This window comes from Lycium ferocissimum, chromosome 7 (assembly GCF_029784015.1).
Source record: "Lycium ferocissimum isolate CSIRO_LF1 chromosome 7, AGI_CSIRO_Lferr_CH_V1, whole genome shotgun sequence".
Taxonomy (NCBI): domain Eukaryota; kingdom Viridiplantae; phylum Streptophyta; class Magnoliopsida; order Solanales; family Solanaceae; genus Lycium; species Lycium ferocissimum.
Genome location: NC_081348.1, coordinates 24,707,066 through 24,726,173, shown reverse-complemented (window position 1 = coordinate 24,726,173; position 19,108 = coordinate 24,707,066). Strand labels below are relative to the sequence as shown.

The 19,108-nt window shown below is 32.7% G+C and overlaps 2 protein-coding genes across 3 annotated transcripts; both read left to right on the top strand.

Moving 5' to 3' along the window:
- Positions 1 to 533: 533 nt before the first annotated feature.
- Positions 534 to 9,129, top strand: LOC132063974 (indole-3-acetic acid-amido synthetase GH3.10-like). 2 transcript variants are annotated; one of them, XM_059456778.1, is made up of 6 exons: positions 534 to 702; positions 4,294 to 4,628; positions 5,884 to 5,985; positions 6,399 to 6,790; positions 7,309 to 7,758; positions 8,298 to 9,129. In XM_059456778.1, the coding sequence occupies exons 2-6, from the start codon at positions 4,303 to 4,305 to the stop codon at positions 8,834 to 8,836; spliced, it is 1,809 nt and encodes a 602-aa protein (XP_059312761.1). In that variant the 5' UTR covers positions 534 to 702; positions 4,294 to 4,302; the 3' UTR covers positions 8,837 to 9,129. The 2 variants fall into 2 exon arrangements, with proteins under 2 accessions (XP_059312761.1, XP_059312760.1); XM_059456777.1 differs by lacking the exon at positions 534 to 702 and having other exon boundaries at positions 4,230 to 4,628.
- A 7,415-nt stretch (positions 9,130 to 16,544) lies between these two features.
- Positions 16,545 to 18,649, top strand: LOC132062046 (uncharacterized). Its single transcript, XM_059454696.1, has 2 exons — positions 16,545 to 17,115; positions 18,111 to 18,649. The coding sequence occupies exons 1-2, from the start codon at positions 16,545 to 16,547 to the stop codon at positions 18,647 to 18,649; spliced, it is 1,110 nt and encodes a 369-aa protein (XP_059310679.1).
- Positions 18,650 to 19,108: the final 459 nt, after the last annotated feature.

Here is a 19,108-nt window from a genome sequence, read left to right as displayed (position 1 = left end):
ACATAAAATTAAAAATAAATTTGCAAAGGATTACGATATCAATGACGCCATCTCTTTATCTGTATGAAACTAAATGGGGGAGTCTTTATTATTGATTTGGGTCCTGAACTCAATGAGATTGGAGATTCGTTCCTCTTTGGGTAACTCGTTCACGTCTGCAAGATACCTAACAGTGTCTACTAATTTCTCAAGCGTGAGATGCATCAGACCTCGAGTCCTCGACCAAGTTTCATTAACAATTTGATGCAATCATAACGGTCATACGTGTGTCCTCTAATTGATTATCACTTATCAACAGTAGAATAGGCTTATTCGCATGAATGACTTCTGACACTTACAAAATTACGAATTTAATACACATTGTGATAAACTGACTGCAAAATCAAATAAAAAGAATACAAACTCTTACATCTTTTTATTTTTATTTCTATGGAGGAGTGATCGATCGTACTCTCACTTCTTTAGTTTTTGAAGTCCATGATTGTATATTTTTCTCCTTAATTATCACTTTTTGTGCCCTTCTCATTTTGTGATTTATTGGTAGACAAAAGTAGCAGGTATTCGGTTATGGCAAAGTTAATATTTGTACCGTTGATCACTTAAATTTGACACACAGAACCAAAGAACATAATTGGAAGACCACCAATTGCAAATAGCGTACCCCAAAATATCTCAACTCCATCCAATTACCACCTTATAACTGTATGTACTCTCATCTCCATCCAATTACCAAATGGAATCTCTTTTGCATTTTGATGACAGATATCATATGGTCCATAAAGCATTGGTACACATTTATTCTGAGAGAGATATCGAGGGGTTGCTCTCTTCTTCAATTCATTTTGATCAAAAGGACTATTCCTCCACCATACATATCAATGCTAACAACAATGATATTTTTATAATGCATGTGGGCTGTTGGCTGACGCGGAACTATAATTTTGAGTTATGAGTTTTGGATTCTAGAAAATGAAGCTTATTAGGGTTTTTAAATATATTATTTATATATGTAAAATGAATTTCTAAATACAAATATAGGCTTTTGACCAAAGCTACTTGGTTCTATCAAACTCACAGGCAGAACTGCACGTTTGTACCTCTCAGTGGCGGTTGACACCCATTCGCCGAAAAAGTACATTGTCTAGATAGGTAAAAAAGTTACGTATATATTTTAAGCGATGAATTCTCTTAATTTCTTCGTATGGTTTTGTTCTCATATTTTGACACTCCTAGGTGAAAATCCTAGTTCCGGCTCCGCCACTATACCTCTGCTCCTGACCTCATTAGAAAGAAAAAGAAAAAAAAAGACACACACACACCCCCTTTTTTTAATTAAATTTAGTACTTATATTGTCCACTTTATTTGACATTATTTTTCTATTAATCTATCCTAAAAAAATGACGCATTTCTATATATATAAAGGGTCAAAAATACTCCCCTACCATCATAAATTGACTACTTGTACCCTCCGTTACAAGTTGGGGCCAAATCTATCCCTCCCATTATAAGTTGGAGCCAAATATATCTCTACCGTTAGCAAAGTATTCAAAAATACCCCTCATTTTTAACATATTCTCACATAAACAAGCCTAATCATTAGAATTGGCGACATAAATGGCACATGGCATTTAACTTATTATATGTGGTGCCTACATGGCAATTTATTTAAAAACAATCTGAAAAATTGATTTTTCTAAAAACAAATCTGAAAAAATGGCTTTTATTAAAAATTTGATTTTTTTAAATTTTATAAAACCCTTTTTTTTTTTTAAATGGAATATTGAAAAATGATTTTTTAAAATTAGTTTTTTCAGATTTTTTAAAAATTAATCCAGATTAAAAAAAAAAAGATTTTTAGGACACTTTAAAAAAAAAAACACTTTACAGTTTTCCAGATTTAAAAAAAATATTTTTTAATAAAAAATCAAATTTTTGAAAATATATTTTTAAAAAACGTGCTTTATAAGAGAAAATGACCAAAATAGTATATTATCTTTGGGTTTGGACCTAAAATCATACATGTTCTTTTACATGGAGCATTAATAGTCCATTATGTTTACATAAGTGGTGCACTTTTAGTTAACTCCCAAATATTCGGTTAAAAATTTACAAAAAAGGGCAAAAATGCCCTTGAACTATTAAAAAAGGTCTAAAAATATCATTCATCCATCTATTTTGCTAAAAATATCTCTCAGTTCAACTTTTTGGCTCATTTATGCTCATTGACGATCAACACTAAATTAAAAAAAAAAATTATATAAATTACGCATGGCATTTTATTTCTAGTCCGATTTTCTAATTCTGAAAAAATTGAATTTTTATTAAATCTTGAACACTTATTATTTTAAAATGTGGTAAGCCCCTTTTTTATAAAAAAAAAAAAAAACAAATGTGGAATTTTTTTAAATCTGGAAAACTACTTCTTCTTTTTTTAAATATGGAAAATTGAATTTTTTATTAAAATTTGGTTTTTAAATCTGAAAAATTGAATTTTTTAAAAGTAAAATGTGAAAAACTAATACTCCATAGTTTTCTTCTAGATTTAAAAAAAAAAAGTTTTTTGCATTTTTTTAACACGGTTTTCCACACTTTTTGTGCAAAAATCATTTTTTCCATATTTTTATAGAAATCCAAATTTTCAGATTTGGAAAAAAAAATCTACTTTTTCCTACTTTTTTTTTAAAGTGTCCCAAAAATAAAATCATGAAAATCTAAAAATTTTAGGACCAAAAAATCAATTTTCCTGATTTAAAAAAAAACATTTTTCCAGATATTTTATTTAAAAAAAATTCAATTTTCCAATTTTTTATTAAATTCAATTTTCCAGTAATAAAATGCCATGTGTAATTTAAATAATTTTTTTTTAAAATTTAATATCGACCGTTAGTCAAAGGGCATAAATGTGCCAAAAAGTTGAATTGAGAGGTATTTTTAGCAAAATAGATGAATGAAGGGTATTTTTAGACCTTTTCTAATAGTGCAGAGTTATTTTTTCCTTTTTCATTAAATTTTTAACAAAATATTTGGGAGTTGACTAAAAGTGCACCACTTATGCAAAATAATGGATTATTAATGCTCCATGTAAAAGAACATGTATGGTTTTAGGTCCAAACCCAAAGATAATGTACTATTTTGATCCTTTTCTCTGTTTTATAAAATCAAATTTTTAATAAAAGTCATTTTTTCCTGATTTGTTTTTAAAAAAAATCATTTTTCAAATTGTTTTTTTTTTTAAATTATCACGTAGGCACCACATAGAATAAGTTAAATGTCACGCGCGGTGCCTATACACCTAATTCCAATACTGCGCTTTATGAATATATTAGAAATGAAGGGTATTTTTTAAAACTTTTCTTGCTAACTAGGGATATATTTAATTTCAACTTATAATGAGAGGGGTAGATTTAGCCCCAACTTGTAGAGGATAAAAATAGCCAATTTATAAAAATAGAGGAATATTTTTTACCTTTTTCTTTTTTAATGAGATGCTTTTATAGTCGTACAATAATTTATACAAGTTTCCCTTTTTTATTATAACAAGTAAAGTGCAATGGAGGGGATGTCATTTTCACAGACGAAGCAACAACTCTACGAAATTTTGGTCGCTAGCTCCTATATAATTCTAAGATAAGCAGTTGTCGATTCATGAGTAGTCAATTTTTTAAAAGCAGACGAATGACTGAAGGTCATTCCAACAAGCTAACAAACATTATGGGTGTTTTCGTTATGGAGGTTTCAATTTTTCATCCATTGGTCAAATTTTTTTTGAAATAAGTTTCACTAGTGGCTTTTCACATTAATTGTGTCATCTTCATACTCCAACACACTTTATCTTCACCCCATCCCTGGAGTCATCATTCTTACCGCCCCACACCACCTTATCCCAGGGGCGGATCTATTTGAAATTTAGGAGTTGCTCACCCTAACACCCTCACTAAAAATTACAAAGATATATATATATATAGAGTAAATTTTACATACGATATATTAACTTTTCGAACACCCTCGATAAAAAATTACAGTATATATTTAGCTTCTTTTTTTTCCGAACACCCTGAATGAAAATATTGAATCCGCCACTACTTACCCCCACCCCCCACTTCTCATGTTGTTTATCTAGATTATACACAAATACTTTTGAGATAATATATTTTGCGTACATACCAAACACAAGAAAATAAGTAAAAACCGAACTTATTTTCCTGAAAAACATTTTCCTAGAAAACGTAACATTTTCCTTCATGCCGAACATACCCTATATATAATGTATTGCTCCTGGCTGCATGCCCCAGGCCTATCAAATGGAACATGAAACAGAGTTCAATCATAAGCACAGAGAAACAGACATCATACGTTGGTTCGAGGATGTTGCCGAGGATGCCGCCGCCGTACAACGGCTGACACTTAGACAGATTCTTGAACTCAACTATGGTGTCGAGTATCTCAAGAAATGGCTTGGAGATATTAAAATTCAAGAAATATTGGATGAAAATGCATTGGAATCAATATATGCCTCTTTGGTCCCTCTTTCTTCTCATGCAGATTTAGAACCTTTTACACAAAGAATTGCTGATGGAGATACAACTCCTCTCATCACTCAACAGCCCATTACCAATCTATCCTTGAGGTGAGCTTTTTTTGTCGTTAAGATTTTGAGTTTATACGTTTTAAATTCTAAAAAGACAAGTTATTGGGTGAATAAGTTTTTTCATACGTGATTGGTAGAAAGTTTGAACCAAAACTAGAGTAAGTCTGGTGCTATTGCGTAAATTATTTGATATGGGTACATCAGTTTTTTTGTCAATTCTTAGTGAAATAGTAGCAAAGTCGGAATTTTTGCTTAGAGAATTCAAATTATAAAGAACTATGCACATGCAGAAGCAAAGAGAATTCAACATCTACTATATATAATAACAAACACAAATTTGATATTACTCCCTTTGTCCCAAAATACTCGTCATGTTTCGCTTCTTGAGAGTCAAACTATATAAATTTTGACCAACATTTTACCATGTATTTTTTCAAAATACTTACAAGAGATGAATTGCAACTTGTAGTGCTTTCCTGTAGTTTTCAAATATTTAAATTTTAATTTTAAAATATTAAATTAATTTAATCTAATTTAGCTTCACAGATTAATCATTGACTCTTGAAAAGTGAAACGTGACAAGTAATTCGAAAAAGGAGAGAGTATATAATTTTGTAGAAAGGGGTTCGGATGAACAAAGCACTTTTTTTAGTAAATTCTGAAATATCCGTACAAAGTACTTGCACCCTTATTACATAGGGTATGTCGACACAAATGAAGGATCAATGCAACATAGAGTTATTTTCCTTGGTTTACATTGTTTGAAGCGTGGACTGCCGTGGAGCATACTTTTGGGCCTTAATTTGGCAATCAAATAATGTACCTAGAAAAGGAAAGGCAGTCTAATCTTAGTAATTACATGACAAAAAGTACATACTCCCTCCCTCTCATATTAGTTGTCCACATTACTATAAATATCCGTCCCAAAATATTTATCCATTTATAAAATCAAGATAGAATTAATTAAGTTTTTCTTACTTTATCCTTAACATTAATTATTTTTTAAAGTAACCAATATTGATTTCGAGTGCAATTAATTGGAGAGAGATAAGGGTAATCTAGTAAAAATACACTTTTATTTATGAGTTCTTAAAGAGTGTATAAAAAGAAAAGTGGACAAGTAATATGAGACGGAGGGAGTACGTGCTATCTTTCATTAATAATGCACTGAAAGAAACCCCAGCAATTTTTTTTAAATCTTAGGAAACATTTCCTTCTTTCAGAAAAAGTTGAAATTTGTATTAATTAACTATGCCTTAAATGATGTTTTCTTACTTGTGGAAATTGCGTATAGTTCTGGAACCACTGAAGGAAGACAAAAATTTGTGCCCTTTACTCACCATAGCTCCCAAACTACTCTTCAGATTTTCAAGTTGGCAGCAGCATATAGATCAAGGTATGGTAAATATTCAATAGTATATAAAGTCTAGCCTGTTTGGCCAAGTTTCTGAAAGTTAAAAGTGTTTTTTTTTATCTTTTTAAAACAAGTGTTTTTGAAAAGTAGCAGAATAATTTTTCAGAACATGAAAAAAGTAGTGTTTTTTCGAAAGCACTTTTGAAACCTTGATCAAATATAATAGAGATTGTTGCTCTAATATTAACGAGAGCATTTTCAGAGTGATTAGCCAAACACAAATTTCTACTCTCCAAAAGTATGTTTTCGAAAAGTACTTCAAGCAAAAAACACTTTTCAAAATAAGTAGATTTTGAAAGTTTGGCTAAACAGGTTGCATATCTTTTTCATCATGTAGTTAATTATATTTAAGGCTTACTAATTTCTTGCTTAATTTGCATGGTGGGGTCTCACAGAATTTATCCAACAAGAGAAGGAGGAAAAATTCTTGAATTCATATACAGCAGCAAACAATGTAAAACCAAAGGAGGAGTAATAGCAGGAACAGCCACAACTCACTATTATGCTAGTGATGAATTCAAGATTAAACAGCAACAAACAAAGTCCTTCACTTGCAGCCCTGAAGAAGTCATTTCAAGTGGAGACTACAGACAATCAACATATTGTCACCTCCTCCTTGGCTTATATTTTTCACATGAAGTTGAATTTGTTACCTCAACTTTTGCTTATAGCATAGTACAAGCATTCAGATCATTTGAAGAAATGTGGAAGGAATTGTGCCATGACATTAGGGAAGGTAGTCTTAGTTCAAGTATCAACATAACCAGAGTCCGAAAAGCCGTGTTAGGTATTGTTATCATCTCATCTAAAAATTTAAGCCGTTAGAAAGAGTATTTTTTTTTATTACTTCATTATGTCTTAAACACGCCCCACATGAGCCCCACTCTTTCTTCTTTAGCCTAGCACGTGAAAATTCTTTTTAATAATGAGTGACAGTGAGACTTAAACAAAAGATTATTAGCATGCTCTGATATCAATATTGAAGTAAGTGACCATTTCATTTAAAAGCTGAAACTGCTAGAAAGAGCTAGTACATTTTAATTATATTATTATGTCTCCAACACGCCCCCTCACGTGAGCTAGTACATTTTAATTATATTATTATGTCTCCAACATGCCCCTTCACGTGCCCCACTCTTTCTTCTTTGGCCTTTCACGTCAAAATTCTTTTTAATAACGATGGATTTGAACGGAAGATTCTTAGCCTTCTCTGATGTCAATGTTGAAATATTTTACCATTGCAGGTAAAAGCTTAAATTGTTCGAAAAAGTATATTTTTAATTATTTCTTTGTCTTGATCAACAGGTGTCACTCAACCTAATCCAGAGTTGGCTTCAAGAATTGAAAATGTTTGTGAGGAGCTAGAAAGAGCAGATTGGTTTAGCATAATTCCAAGATTATGGCCAAATGCTAAGTATGTCTACTCAATAATGACAGGGTCAATGCAGCCATATTTAACAAAATTAAGGCATTATGCAGGGGAATTGCCTCTGGTGAGTGCTGATTATGGCTCCACTGAGAGTTGGATTGGAGTAAATGTGGATCCTAAAACTCCACCAGAGAAAGTTACTTTTGCAGTGATACCCACTTTTTCTTACTTTGAGTTCATACCCCTTTATAGACAGAAGTCAAACTATAATTACCAAAACGGTAATGTTAATTCAGCAAATGATGATTTCATAGAAGGTGATCCTGTGCCCTTAGCTCAAGTCAAGATTGGTCAACAATATGAAATTGTCCTTACTACTTTCACAGGTATGTAAAATACATGAATTTTGTTACATTTGTTGAGATTTTGGTAGTTTTTATGTAGCAGTATATATTTATGTTTCATGTCAAAAAAATATTGGATTCAGTTGAACCCGTAAATTCTATGCTCAATCTGCGCAGACTAGTTATGTGACCTTCACCAATATGTCAATCTATCCGGTTAAAGATGCATCCCAATTGGGAAAGAAATTGGTGAGCCAGCTTAATTCAACTTTAATAACAAATCATATTGTATATAACATTGGGGTCATGCGCGCCAGATTGAATTATACTTAAGTAGGAATATGCTACCTAAAAAAATAGGAATTAGCGCTATACAACTTTTGTGGTTGAACAACAAAACTCCATCCTTAATCTTATTTAATGATGGATTAGTGACGAATTATATTTAAAAAAAACTGTCAATTATGGAATATTTAGCGACAGATTAATTACAAATTTGTAGCTAATTTCTATTTTTCTTTGTAATTATATTATACTTCGCGATTTCTCTTTTACCCATCTGAACCGTTATTACTTTGCAGGTCTATATAGATATCGATTAGGGGATGTGGTAGAAGTGGCCAGTTTTTACAAGAAGACCCCCAAACTTAACTTCATATGCAGGAGAAAGTTGATATTGACAGTGAACGTCGATAAAAACACCGAAAAAGACCTCCAATTAGTGGTGGAAAGAGCTTCACAGATACTAAGCAAGGCAAGACGAGCCGAGCTAATAGATTTCACTAGCCACGCGAACGTGACAAAGCAACCGGGGCACTATGTGATTTACTGGGAGATCAAAGGGGAAATTAATGAAAGGGTACTCGATGAGTGTTGCAGAGAAATGGATGCTTCTTTTGTGGATCATGGGTATGTTGTGTCAAGAAGAACAAAATCGATTGGACCATTAGAGCTTTACATTGTGGAGAGAGGCACTTTCAAGAAGATATTGGAATATTACATACGAAATGGGGCTGCTTTGAGTCAATTCAAGATTCCTAGATGCACTAGCAACGAAGTGTTACTAAAAATCCTTAATGCATGCACAATTAAGAGGTTTCATAGCACAGCTTATGGGTGATTAACTAGAATGCGGTAATTATTCAGTCGAATATTACAAGTGTTAACCATGTACTCCCTCCGTCCCCATATTATTTGGCCACTTTTCCTTTTACACGTCCCTTAAGAAATCATAAATAAAAGATGTATTTTGCTATCTTACCCTATCTCTCTCCAATAAATACATTCTAATCAATATTAACTTTTTTCAAGAACATTTAATACTAAGGGTAAGATGAGAAAGATTTAACTAATTTTATCTTGATTTTGTAAATGAACAGGTAATTTGGGACATATATTTTTAGTAATGTAGCCAAGTAATATGAGACAGAGGGCGTAATTCATAAAATTTGCAATTCTTCTTTCTTTTCTTTTGGGTCATATCAAAATTGTAAGAATAAGTCTCTTGCGCATCCCCCGTACCCTACCCCCCCCCCCCCCCCCTCCGTGCACACACAAAAAAAGATGTATGTTGATTGCTATTATTAAAAAGTTAATCCAAATTAAAAGTGATCTGCTAAAGTTTGAGTTAAGCAGGCCTAAGACACCCCACAAAGTATGAGTTTTTATGTGCAGATAACCAAATATATAATTTCTAATTTAATGATGAGCTAAATTAGAAATACATAAGTGTTTGCAACTATAATTAGGGTTATGATCCCTAAATTAGACATACTATTTCTTTTTTGATATCTTATCATTAGAAAAGAGAGCCGCTCACATTTTGATCTGCAAGATAGTAATAACTATACAGAGAATTTTATCATCTCTCATGGATTTAGGTGTGCTTCCGCATCTAGTTATTATATGACAAATCCGGTAAGCTATGGTGGTTTTTCATAATTTAAGTTTTGTTCCTAACATAAGTATCAGAATTTAATACTAATTTAATTTGAGTCAGAGTACCAATAGCTTTTATATAAAATTGTACGTGATTAGCAGTGGCTAATCAAGATCAGTTGCGATCATCAGCATGTTGGCTATAATTTATGGATTAAGCATGTTGAAGTTAAGGTTGACAACTGTTACATTGCTAAGAGCTAAAGTTAGTATTTCTTCTGCCTCTGCTTTAAATTTACGTGTCCAATTTGGTTTAAACAAAACAGTTTTCTACTAGCATATTTAAAGTAAGTGGGATCTAAAAGTGGATATAAAGTCCTAAAGCAGCTTTTTCATAACTAAATAACCAAAAATGTTTATTAACATAGAGGAAAACATTTAATTAACTTGATTAACAAAATTTTAGAACTGCTTATACATCTTCCAATTTTAAAGTAAAGTACATAAATGCGATACATCTTTCTTTATTTTTGGCTCTAATAAAAGGATAAGTCTCTTTCATATTTATCTATTTACTTGGTCAAGTGCACCATATACATTAAAAAAATATAACTTACAATGCACTATGAAGTGCTCTATATATGTAAGAAAATATAAATATATACTCAACTTTAGATACTTGAATTCCATATCATGGTAGAGTGGTCTGATGGTCCCCAAGAAACATGGCCACAACTCTCATGACCTAATATGTACTTGTCGTTTTGATACATTTTGAGATTTTGTTCCCCTCACTAATATATGCCCACTCCACTTAGATTTACTATCCCACGAAAAGGTTTAATCATTTGTCTCGATAACAGGGGCGGACCCATGTGTTAGGTTTTGGTGCTCGAGCACCCATTAATGGCATCTGACATCAACGTATAGAAAATATGAAAGTTTTGATATAAAATAATAAATAGCACCCAGAGACAATAAAAGATCTTGGTGCTCTGGTTAAAAGGTTGTATGTTTTAGGCTAAGCTATGGAGTAGCCGGGTTTGAATTTTACTCAAAGCAATATATTTTTTGTTGATTTTAAGGTGAGCACCCAATGCGTGCCACCGAGTCCTAGTCCACCATCAAGAACATTACTCCCTCTAGATCAAAAAAAAGAAATTCACAATTATTTTTTTCTTGATCAAAAAAGACTTGGCAAATCAAGAAAGAATTAACCTTGTTTTTTCATATTTGCCCCTATTAAGTGTTATATGATCAAATCCCAATGACTATTTAATTAGGGATAGTTTAGTCAAATTACCTATTTTTATCCTGCTTAGTATTTTCTTAAGAGCAAATGCGGAAATTTTAAATGACTTTTTTTTTATCCGAGGGAGTATAACTTTTTATTTCAAATGTGTGACAACGCAAGTTGGTTGATAGAGAAAGGTGAGATAATGAATAGTTTGAATCCTAAGAAGAATATTGTTAAAAAATTAAAAATAAAAAATCCTGAGAAGAACAATAGTTGAGGTTGCATGAAGGTGACAAAACAAGACTGCTGCTTTTGAAAATGTCGGCTAGTAAACTGCTACAGTTGTCAGAGGCAGAGCCAAAAATTTGATTTATGAATTTTGGCTTATAATTTTTTAGTTATTGAGTTATGAATATATTATATATACATGTCAAATTATTTTTTTAATATAAATACGAGTATGAACTAAAACTATCGAATTATGTCGAGCCCGTAGCTAAAGAACTGGCTACGTCCCAAACAATAGTGTAACGCATAAATACAAAACGATCTGAAGTCTTTAATAGTAATTCTCGCTCTGTGAAACACATTTTCTCCTCCTTTATTAAAACTTGCATCTATAATGCTTATTACCAAACAAACAACTCTCTATGGACGATGGAGAAAGATCAAGACTAAAGGTCCAAAATAATTGCGTAGCTTATACCTTTCCTCTGTCAGCTTAATTTGTCAAGGTTCATAATTCAGGATGTCTGCAATCACACGTGATGAATTAGGATGTAGCGCCAACTTAAAAAAGAAGGAATAGCAAGAAATCTAATATGCGTACTCCTTTATCGAGACGTGACACACTATTCTTTTCAATTTTTTCAACAAAATATACTAACACTTCTATATATTTAAAAACAATTTAGTAAACTTCCTATTTTACCTTAATAACATAAATTTAAGTGTTTAGATCATGAGTTCAAAGAATCTTTCTTTTTAAAAGAAATTGGTGCCCAAATAAAGATATTCATATAAAATTCGCATACATATAACTTTGATGTTCGGCCACAAATACGTATATTTAACCATTATTGTCTCACATTCTAATACTTTTAATTGTCTTTTGAGTACTATTATATTGATTTGTGCTTAGTATTATATTTTATTGTGCAAGGAATACAATGTCATGAAGAGGAAGAGAATTGAAAAAAATTGGCCAAAAAGAGTGAAGTTATAATAAGTTGTGATAATTAATTGTTCAAGAAGAAAGGAGATGTTCATGAAGAAAGGAGAGCAATTCAAGTTATCTACTCGGAGAATTATTAATGTGGAGCAACAAAGTAATCAATAAACATGGAACGCAAATGGACATTCTACTTGGCAGCAGATGAAAAAATTAATATTCCAATGTAAGACAAGAAAAAGAAAACAAATTGGAGAAAGCAAAAGGAAAAGAAAACTTTACCTGACATAAGCCTGTCAATTGGGCCGGGTCGGCTCGGGATCTTTACCTAACCGGCCCATAATCGGCCCGCCCCAACCCAAGAATAGGGTGGTGGGGTGAAATTTGTAGTGGAAAAAAATTAGGGAAATTTGGATTTAACATTTTAGGTCGCCCCTTTCACGGCAATGGGTTTTAGTCCGCCTTACCCGATTTAATTTTTTTTTTTTTTTTTGAAAAAAAAAAAAATTTAAGTGGTATATTTGTGTTGGTATATTTGTGTATATCTTGTATATGTTAATGGTATATTTGTGTATATCTTGAATATGTTGTTGGAATGAAGACTCCCAACGGCTATTTAAGTGCTAAAAATTATAAAAAGTTGAGAATGTGATACAAGACTACATAAGTAATTTAAAATAAAACTTCAAACTTAAATTGATAACATTGCAAATTCAAAACATACAAACTTGAACGGTTAACTTATTACAAAAGAAAACTTCAAAACGCTATCATCGATAGAGAAATTTAAAGAAGAGATAAACTTCAAAGTTCAATTTTGTGCCTTTTGTCCAAGTGCCTACGTAACGGACCGGTACCCCCAAAAACCGGTTCGGACTTATGGAGATATATTTGACCACAATGTTGACATTTAACATGTTCCTCGTCTACTCACTCAAATGCAACCACATCGGACTTGAAATTGATCTCCGGACTGGAGGAGGAGGTAGAGGATTATCATTATCCATTAAATTTAAATTTTGAAATTTGAACTTGAAAGTTGGAAGAGAGAGAGAGAGAGAGAGATTTAGATGAGTAGTAAATTTAGGGAAAGAGGAGAGTAGGGAATTGCGAGACAATATGGAGAAGAATTAATAGTATTTATAGATTGAAAATAGGGCCAAAGTATAATTTAAGGAACTTGATGGTTAAAATAAAGTTGACAACAACTAAATTTTAAAGTATCAAACTTAATAAATTTTAGTATTAGAATTTTTTTTAAAATAATTAAAATTCGGCTCGGCCGACCCACTTTAGCCTTATGTACTGCTAACCGGGTAGGGTGGGCGACACCCTTTCCTCCTCCAATCCCCGCTAACTATGGCCGGGCCCCATGTGACCCGCATTTATATGCCCCCCCCACTTGACAGGCTTAACCTGACATCGATGTGAAAATAGGAAGTGGACGTGCGATCAGCACGCGTCGTACAAGCACAGAGAGAAAAGACGTTGAACTTTATTTGGGTGTGTACGTGCAGCCCACTATTTTTTCCGGTCCGAGTTGGATTTGATTTTAAAAGGGCCAGGTCTTTTGGTACCCTATAAATTACAAAACTTTTGACCTAGAGAGAGCTTGGAGCTGCTGTGGAGGCCGTAATTACAGGGTTTTATCTTATCTTCTCTGTAGTACTAGTTTTTACGTTTTTATTCAGATGATTTGTTATTTTTCCTCCATGTCTATGTGGAGCTAAACTCTTTAGTTCTAGGGTTGTGACAAAGACATTATAGTTGGTTTGACAATAATTATTATCTATTGAATTTCCATCTTTTGGGTTACTTATTTATTCTTGTGCTTAATTTGTTTAATTATTTTTTCACTAATTAGACACTATCTGATAGGTAATATTGTCTGAAGACTAACTGAATTATCGAAAGCCATGACCCTGGAACTCTTTCTCATCTATAATCTTACAGTCTTCATCACAATTGTCTCAGTCACAAAATACTCATATTTATTTGTTTACTTTCAGTCATAGTTTAGTTACAACAAACATCTTGATTTTCACCTTCTTAAATAGTTACAATGGAATTTGAATTAGTTGAACGGTATAAAATCTAATTCTCTGTGGGTACGATATCTGAATTTTAAATTCTATATTACTTCAGACGATCATCTATACTTGCGTGTTCCTTTGGAGCATCAAACTTAAACGTTGTTAAGTGATAAAATGTAAGCATTGCACATACAATCTATCGTTCATTATTTTGGCGTAAACATGCCGTGTGTGGATTACAATACGTATGTGGTTTCTCTTTGTGTGGGCCAAGGAATTACGAAAGCGACAAACCACTATAGTGAAGTCATTGCCAATATCGTGAGTCGACCTTTGGGAGCACGCAAAGGAACTGCTGAAATATCATTAGTCTTTTGGGGGATTATGAAAAGGGAGATGAACCTACTTACAGACACAACTTTGAGTGCGTCGTCCATGCAAAAAAACAAAAAGGATTTGTTTGAGGAAGCGGCGAATCTAACATTTCTATAACATGGTTGTATCACTAAAAAAAAAGAAGAAAAAGAAAATATTAACGGGAAACTAATTCTGGTTCCTTCATATACGTAATAACTCACCATTCAATAAAGTGCATCATTTAGTCTTTGTGAAGCATGGTGTAAGCAGATACTATTAGGTCAATTCTAAAAAATATATACATAAAATACCTAATTTGACGGAAAGACCATAAATTCACGTGCATTACAAATTTGGCTATGACTCCGCCCCTGGTTCGAGTCTTCGTTTGTGTTTCGACTTCCATGCTTAACTGCGCTAATATGAAAGAAAAGAAATGAAGAAAAAGAGATTGAGGAGGAGGAGAAAAAGTTTTCACCCGGCCCCTACTAATAAGATATCAACATGAAATTTAATTTATAAACTTCTATATATGCTTTGATAATTAAATTTCTGACTCTAACGGGCTCATTGAGGGCACTTGATGAAATTTACTTCCTCGTTCTTCATATAAGTGTTCTGTTTATTTGCAATACAATTATTAAGGTTAGAATTGGAATTATGAGAGTTGGGCAAGTTGGGTTATGAATCATTATTTAGCCCATTTTCAGCCCAAGTAATCTTTGACCCGGTTAATAACTTAGTTATTAGCTGATCTATTCTTAACCCCCTCAAATTCAGCCAACACGCCCATTTGACACCCACTACTAGAAATAGAGGTTTTTTCCACCGACATTCTCACTTCATTCGCACCAAGCGAGAAATAGGTTCCCATTGAAACACTGAGAAATTTCCTAAATTTTCTATGTGAAAAAACTACTACTATTTAGATATTTTCCACTAAAATTCAGTGAAAAATAACCACTGAACATTTTTTGGTGGTCAATGGGAAAATAGAAATTTTTTAATAGTCACTCTACTAATAATTTATTGATACGTAAAGAGAAATTTCATTTTATAAAAAAGTTGGCACAATTTTAGGACAGTTCCAAGTTATAAACGTCTATGTTGATTTGGGTAAACTATTAGTAGACTGAAATAGGCCGTATCAAACAGATTGTAAAAATTCCGGCCCAAGTAGCATGATGATGTTGGAAGATTGAAATAGGTCGTGTCAAATGAAAGTCAGAAATTATAGCGATTTCTTTATTTCCAATATGATTCAACTGACATACATATTCTCGTTTTGAACAAAGTTATCCCACGGTAAAGTTATTTCACAGAGGCACGTTGAGGGTGATGTAATTAATTTGTTTCCTTTGGATTGAGCAAATACAATTCCATAAACCAAAGACTACAAAAGTAGAGAGAAATAAATTAAATAAAACAAGAATATCTCACCTAAACCGTAAGGATAAAGCAGCATTAGGGGAAATCCGACAGTAATTTCATACAGAAGCATAAATTAATAAATGCCTTGTATTTAAGTGAAAATATCAAATTTTGCACCATAAGAAAACCTAGAAATAATCAAAGGCTTAACGTTCCAATGGAGACGAAAAATAGTGTCGCCATTCCTAAGCATCTCCAAGCTTGATTAAAATTTTCCTCGTGATTCACTATAAATATCCTCCTAATTGGACCTTGAACTATGAAGAGGATAATAAATTATTAAAATAAAATTAAAAAATTAAGTTAAAAAATTAAGTTATGTACAGTGAGTCAGGGATAGTATAAAGAATTACTGTAATACAAAACACCAAACACAGGTGATTTGGCATGTTATAAAAGGCCACTTATCATTTAATTTAGATTACTAATTAATGTTTTTTATATATAATTACTTGTTATTACCTATATTTCAACAATATAATAGTGTAAATATTATATACTGTCAATTTTGCATAAAACTTAAATTGAAAAAGTAACTACTTTCCTTATATATACTATATACGTTAATTACCATCCATAGCAACAAGAAATTCATAGGAATAAACTCCAACAGTTCTTTGGCATTTTCCCTTGGCCCTCCCTATATCTTGTTCCCCGTGTCACACTAAAAAAAGGCTCCCCTTCTCCCAACCCAAGGAAAATCAATAAGTAAAAAATAAACATGGGTTCCATTCCATCTCCTTCACGAAATCTTACTCGATCCCAAGAAAATGATGAACCTTATTATCGTATATATGCCTCTTTTTGTGGAAAAGATTACACTCCTAACGTTAACATGTCAAATTGGATATCATCTTATCATCCTTCAACAAATTCATGGCATCGACTCACTACAATTCCAGGCCTTGTCGAAAACCAAGTGCTAAAAAGCTTCGCCATGGTTTCCATTGGCGAAACAATTTTTGTAATAGGAGGGCGACATTGTCACAAGGTTGTTAGCGATGACCCTATCGATTTTGCACACGAAAAGGACCTAAGTGTGCGATCTTTGGTGCTTAAATACAATACTTGCACGGGTATTTGGTCTACTTGTGCACCTTTGGCTATACCGAGGTATAACTTTGCGTGCACTTGTAAAGATGGTAAAATTTATGTTGCGGGTGGACAAACAATGTTGGATAGTGCTGAGGGTACCTCTTTTGCTGAGGTTTATGATCCTGCTAAAGATGAATGGAAACCGTTACCAAATATGAGCACCTTGAGGTATAAATCTGTTGGCGTGGCGTGGCAAGGTAATGTTAACATGTTTTGAAACATGATGAGATGGTTTAAGTTGTATAAAGATAATAACTTACACAATCAGGTATATTGTCAAGTTGGCCAGGCTGACCCACTTCCAGCCCACTTAAGTCCAGATCGATCTGGCCCACTTAAGCCCATAGGGGGCTAGGTCAGAGGGAAGGGCAATGGTGTGAAAGGGGCTCCCTTTCAAAATCGAACCCATGCATAGCAGCATAGCGAGACATAAGTTTTTTAAGGATGCAAGCATAACTTGTAAATATTATGATGCGAAAATATAAATTTATGCCCCGCGAAAAAGTTGTTTGCCTTGAAGGACAAAAATTAATGATCAGCACAACGACAAAAGTGCAAATGACCCATTGGACTTACCCCCCTATTTTGTGTTGGTCTTTAAGTCCCTCGTAACAAATAATTTTTTCGCGGTGCATAAGTTTATATTTTTGCATTATAGTATCCCACAAGTTATGTCTTTCGCCCTTAAAAAACATATGCCCCGCTACACATAAGTTCGATTGTTAAAGGTAAAAATTTAAAGACCAACCCATTTGAAGGTTAAAGACCAGGCCACTTGAAGGGAAAACCGCGCAATTTCTCCTACTTAAGCCCCTCACTAATTATTATTTTCTTAGTTTCAGTCAAAGTAAAACTTTAAAGTGATCGGTGAGATTTTTTAGAAATATGTAATCTCATTTTTTCAAAAAAAAATATATATTGATGTTTTTTCCATTATGTAATACTAGAGTACATATAAGTTTTGTTGTAATTTACAATTTGAAATTCAAAATACAAAAGTTCATAATTATATTTAATAGTAAAACATAACGATTTTAGCTTTGAGGAGTGTGTTTACATTTTAAAATTTTAAATTTAAAAGCTTTTTGATTTATTTTTATTTTTTTGCCCAGGTACACTGAAAACAGTATTAGTAATACTTTTTAGGCCTCAAAGCTATCCCTTAATTCTGTCTCTCTATTTCTTTTAACAGGTAAAATTTATGTGGTGGGAGGATTTGCTAAAAGGGGAAATAGTGATAGTAAAGGACCATATATGATGGAAAGAAGCTCTGCTGAGCTGTACGATCCACATACACAAAAGTGGGAGTACCTGGCAAGAATGTGGGACCTAGACATACCACCTAATCAAATAGTTAACGTTAATGGCAAATTATTCAGCACAGGCGATTGCTTAAATGCATGGAAGGGATATATTGAAGCCTATGATAAAAAACTAAATATGTGGAATATTGTAGATGGCTCACATTCACCAATATCCACGTCAGAAGCCACGGTGGCAACGTGGCCACATATGGAAAGAATATTTTGCACGATGGCACCTATAGGGACTCAGCTTTACTTCTTGGCTGGTTATAGAATGCCAGGTGAGATTTTAAAAACAAAGACTGAAGTCCACGTGTTTGACACGTCAGCAATTGATAATGGTTGGAGAAGCTTTGAGCCAATAGAGGAAGAAGGAGAAACAGAGCTTTGTAGTCATTGTTGTGTTCTTAAATTGGATTCACCATAATTTACTTACTTTTCGAAGAAGAATTTGAAGAAATTATAGTTATATTACTACCCTTTCCGTCTCAAATTATCTGTCGTGATTTCTAAAAATAATTATCTCAAATTATTTGTCAATTTAGAAGTTCAAGACAAATCCAATTTTTTTCTCATTTTACCCTTAGTAGTAATTATTCTTGAAAACCACTACTACAACAACAACATTTCCGCTGTAAACTCACAAGTGGGGTATACAAACACCTGAATTATGGAGTGATGACACATAAATAGAGTAAATATTCAATGAAGATAAATTATATCTTAAGACATAAATAAAGGTAAAATAATCAAAAACTCCTCTTAATTAGTATTATTTTCTTAAGGGACGTGTAAAAGAGATACACAAAATTTGAGACTGCGAGAGTAATAGATAAGAAATTATCTAAGTCAAGTATAGAGGAACAATTGATATATTTTCCCGATA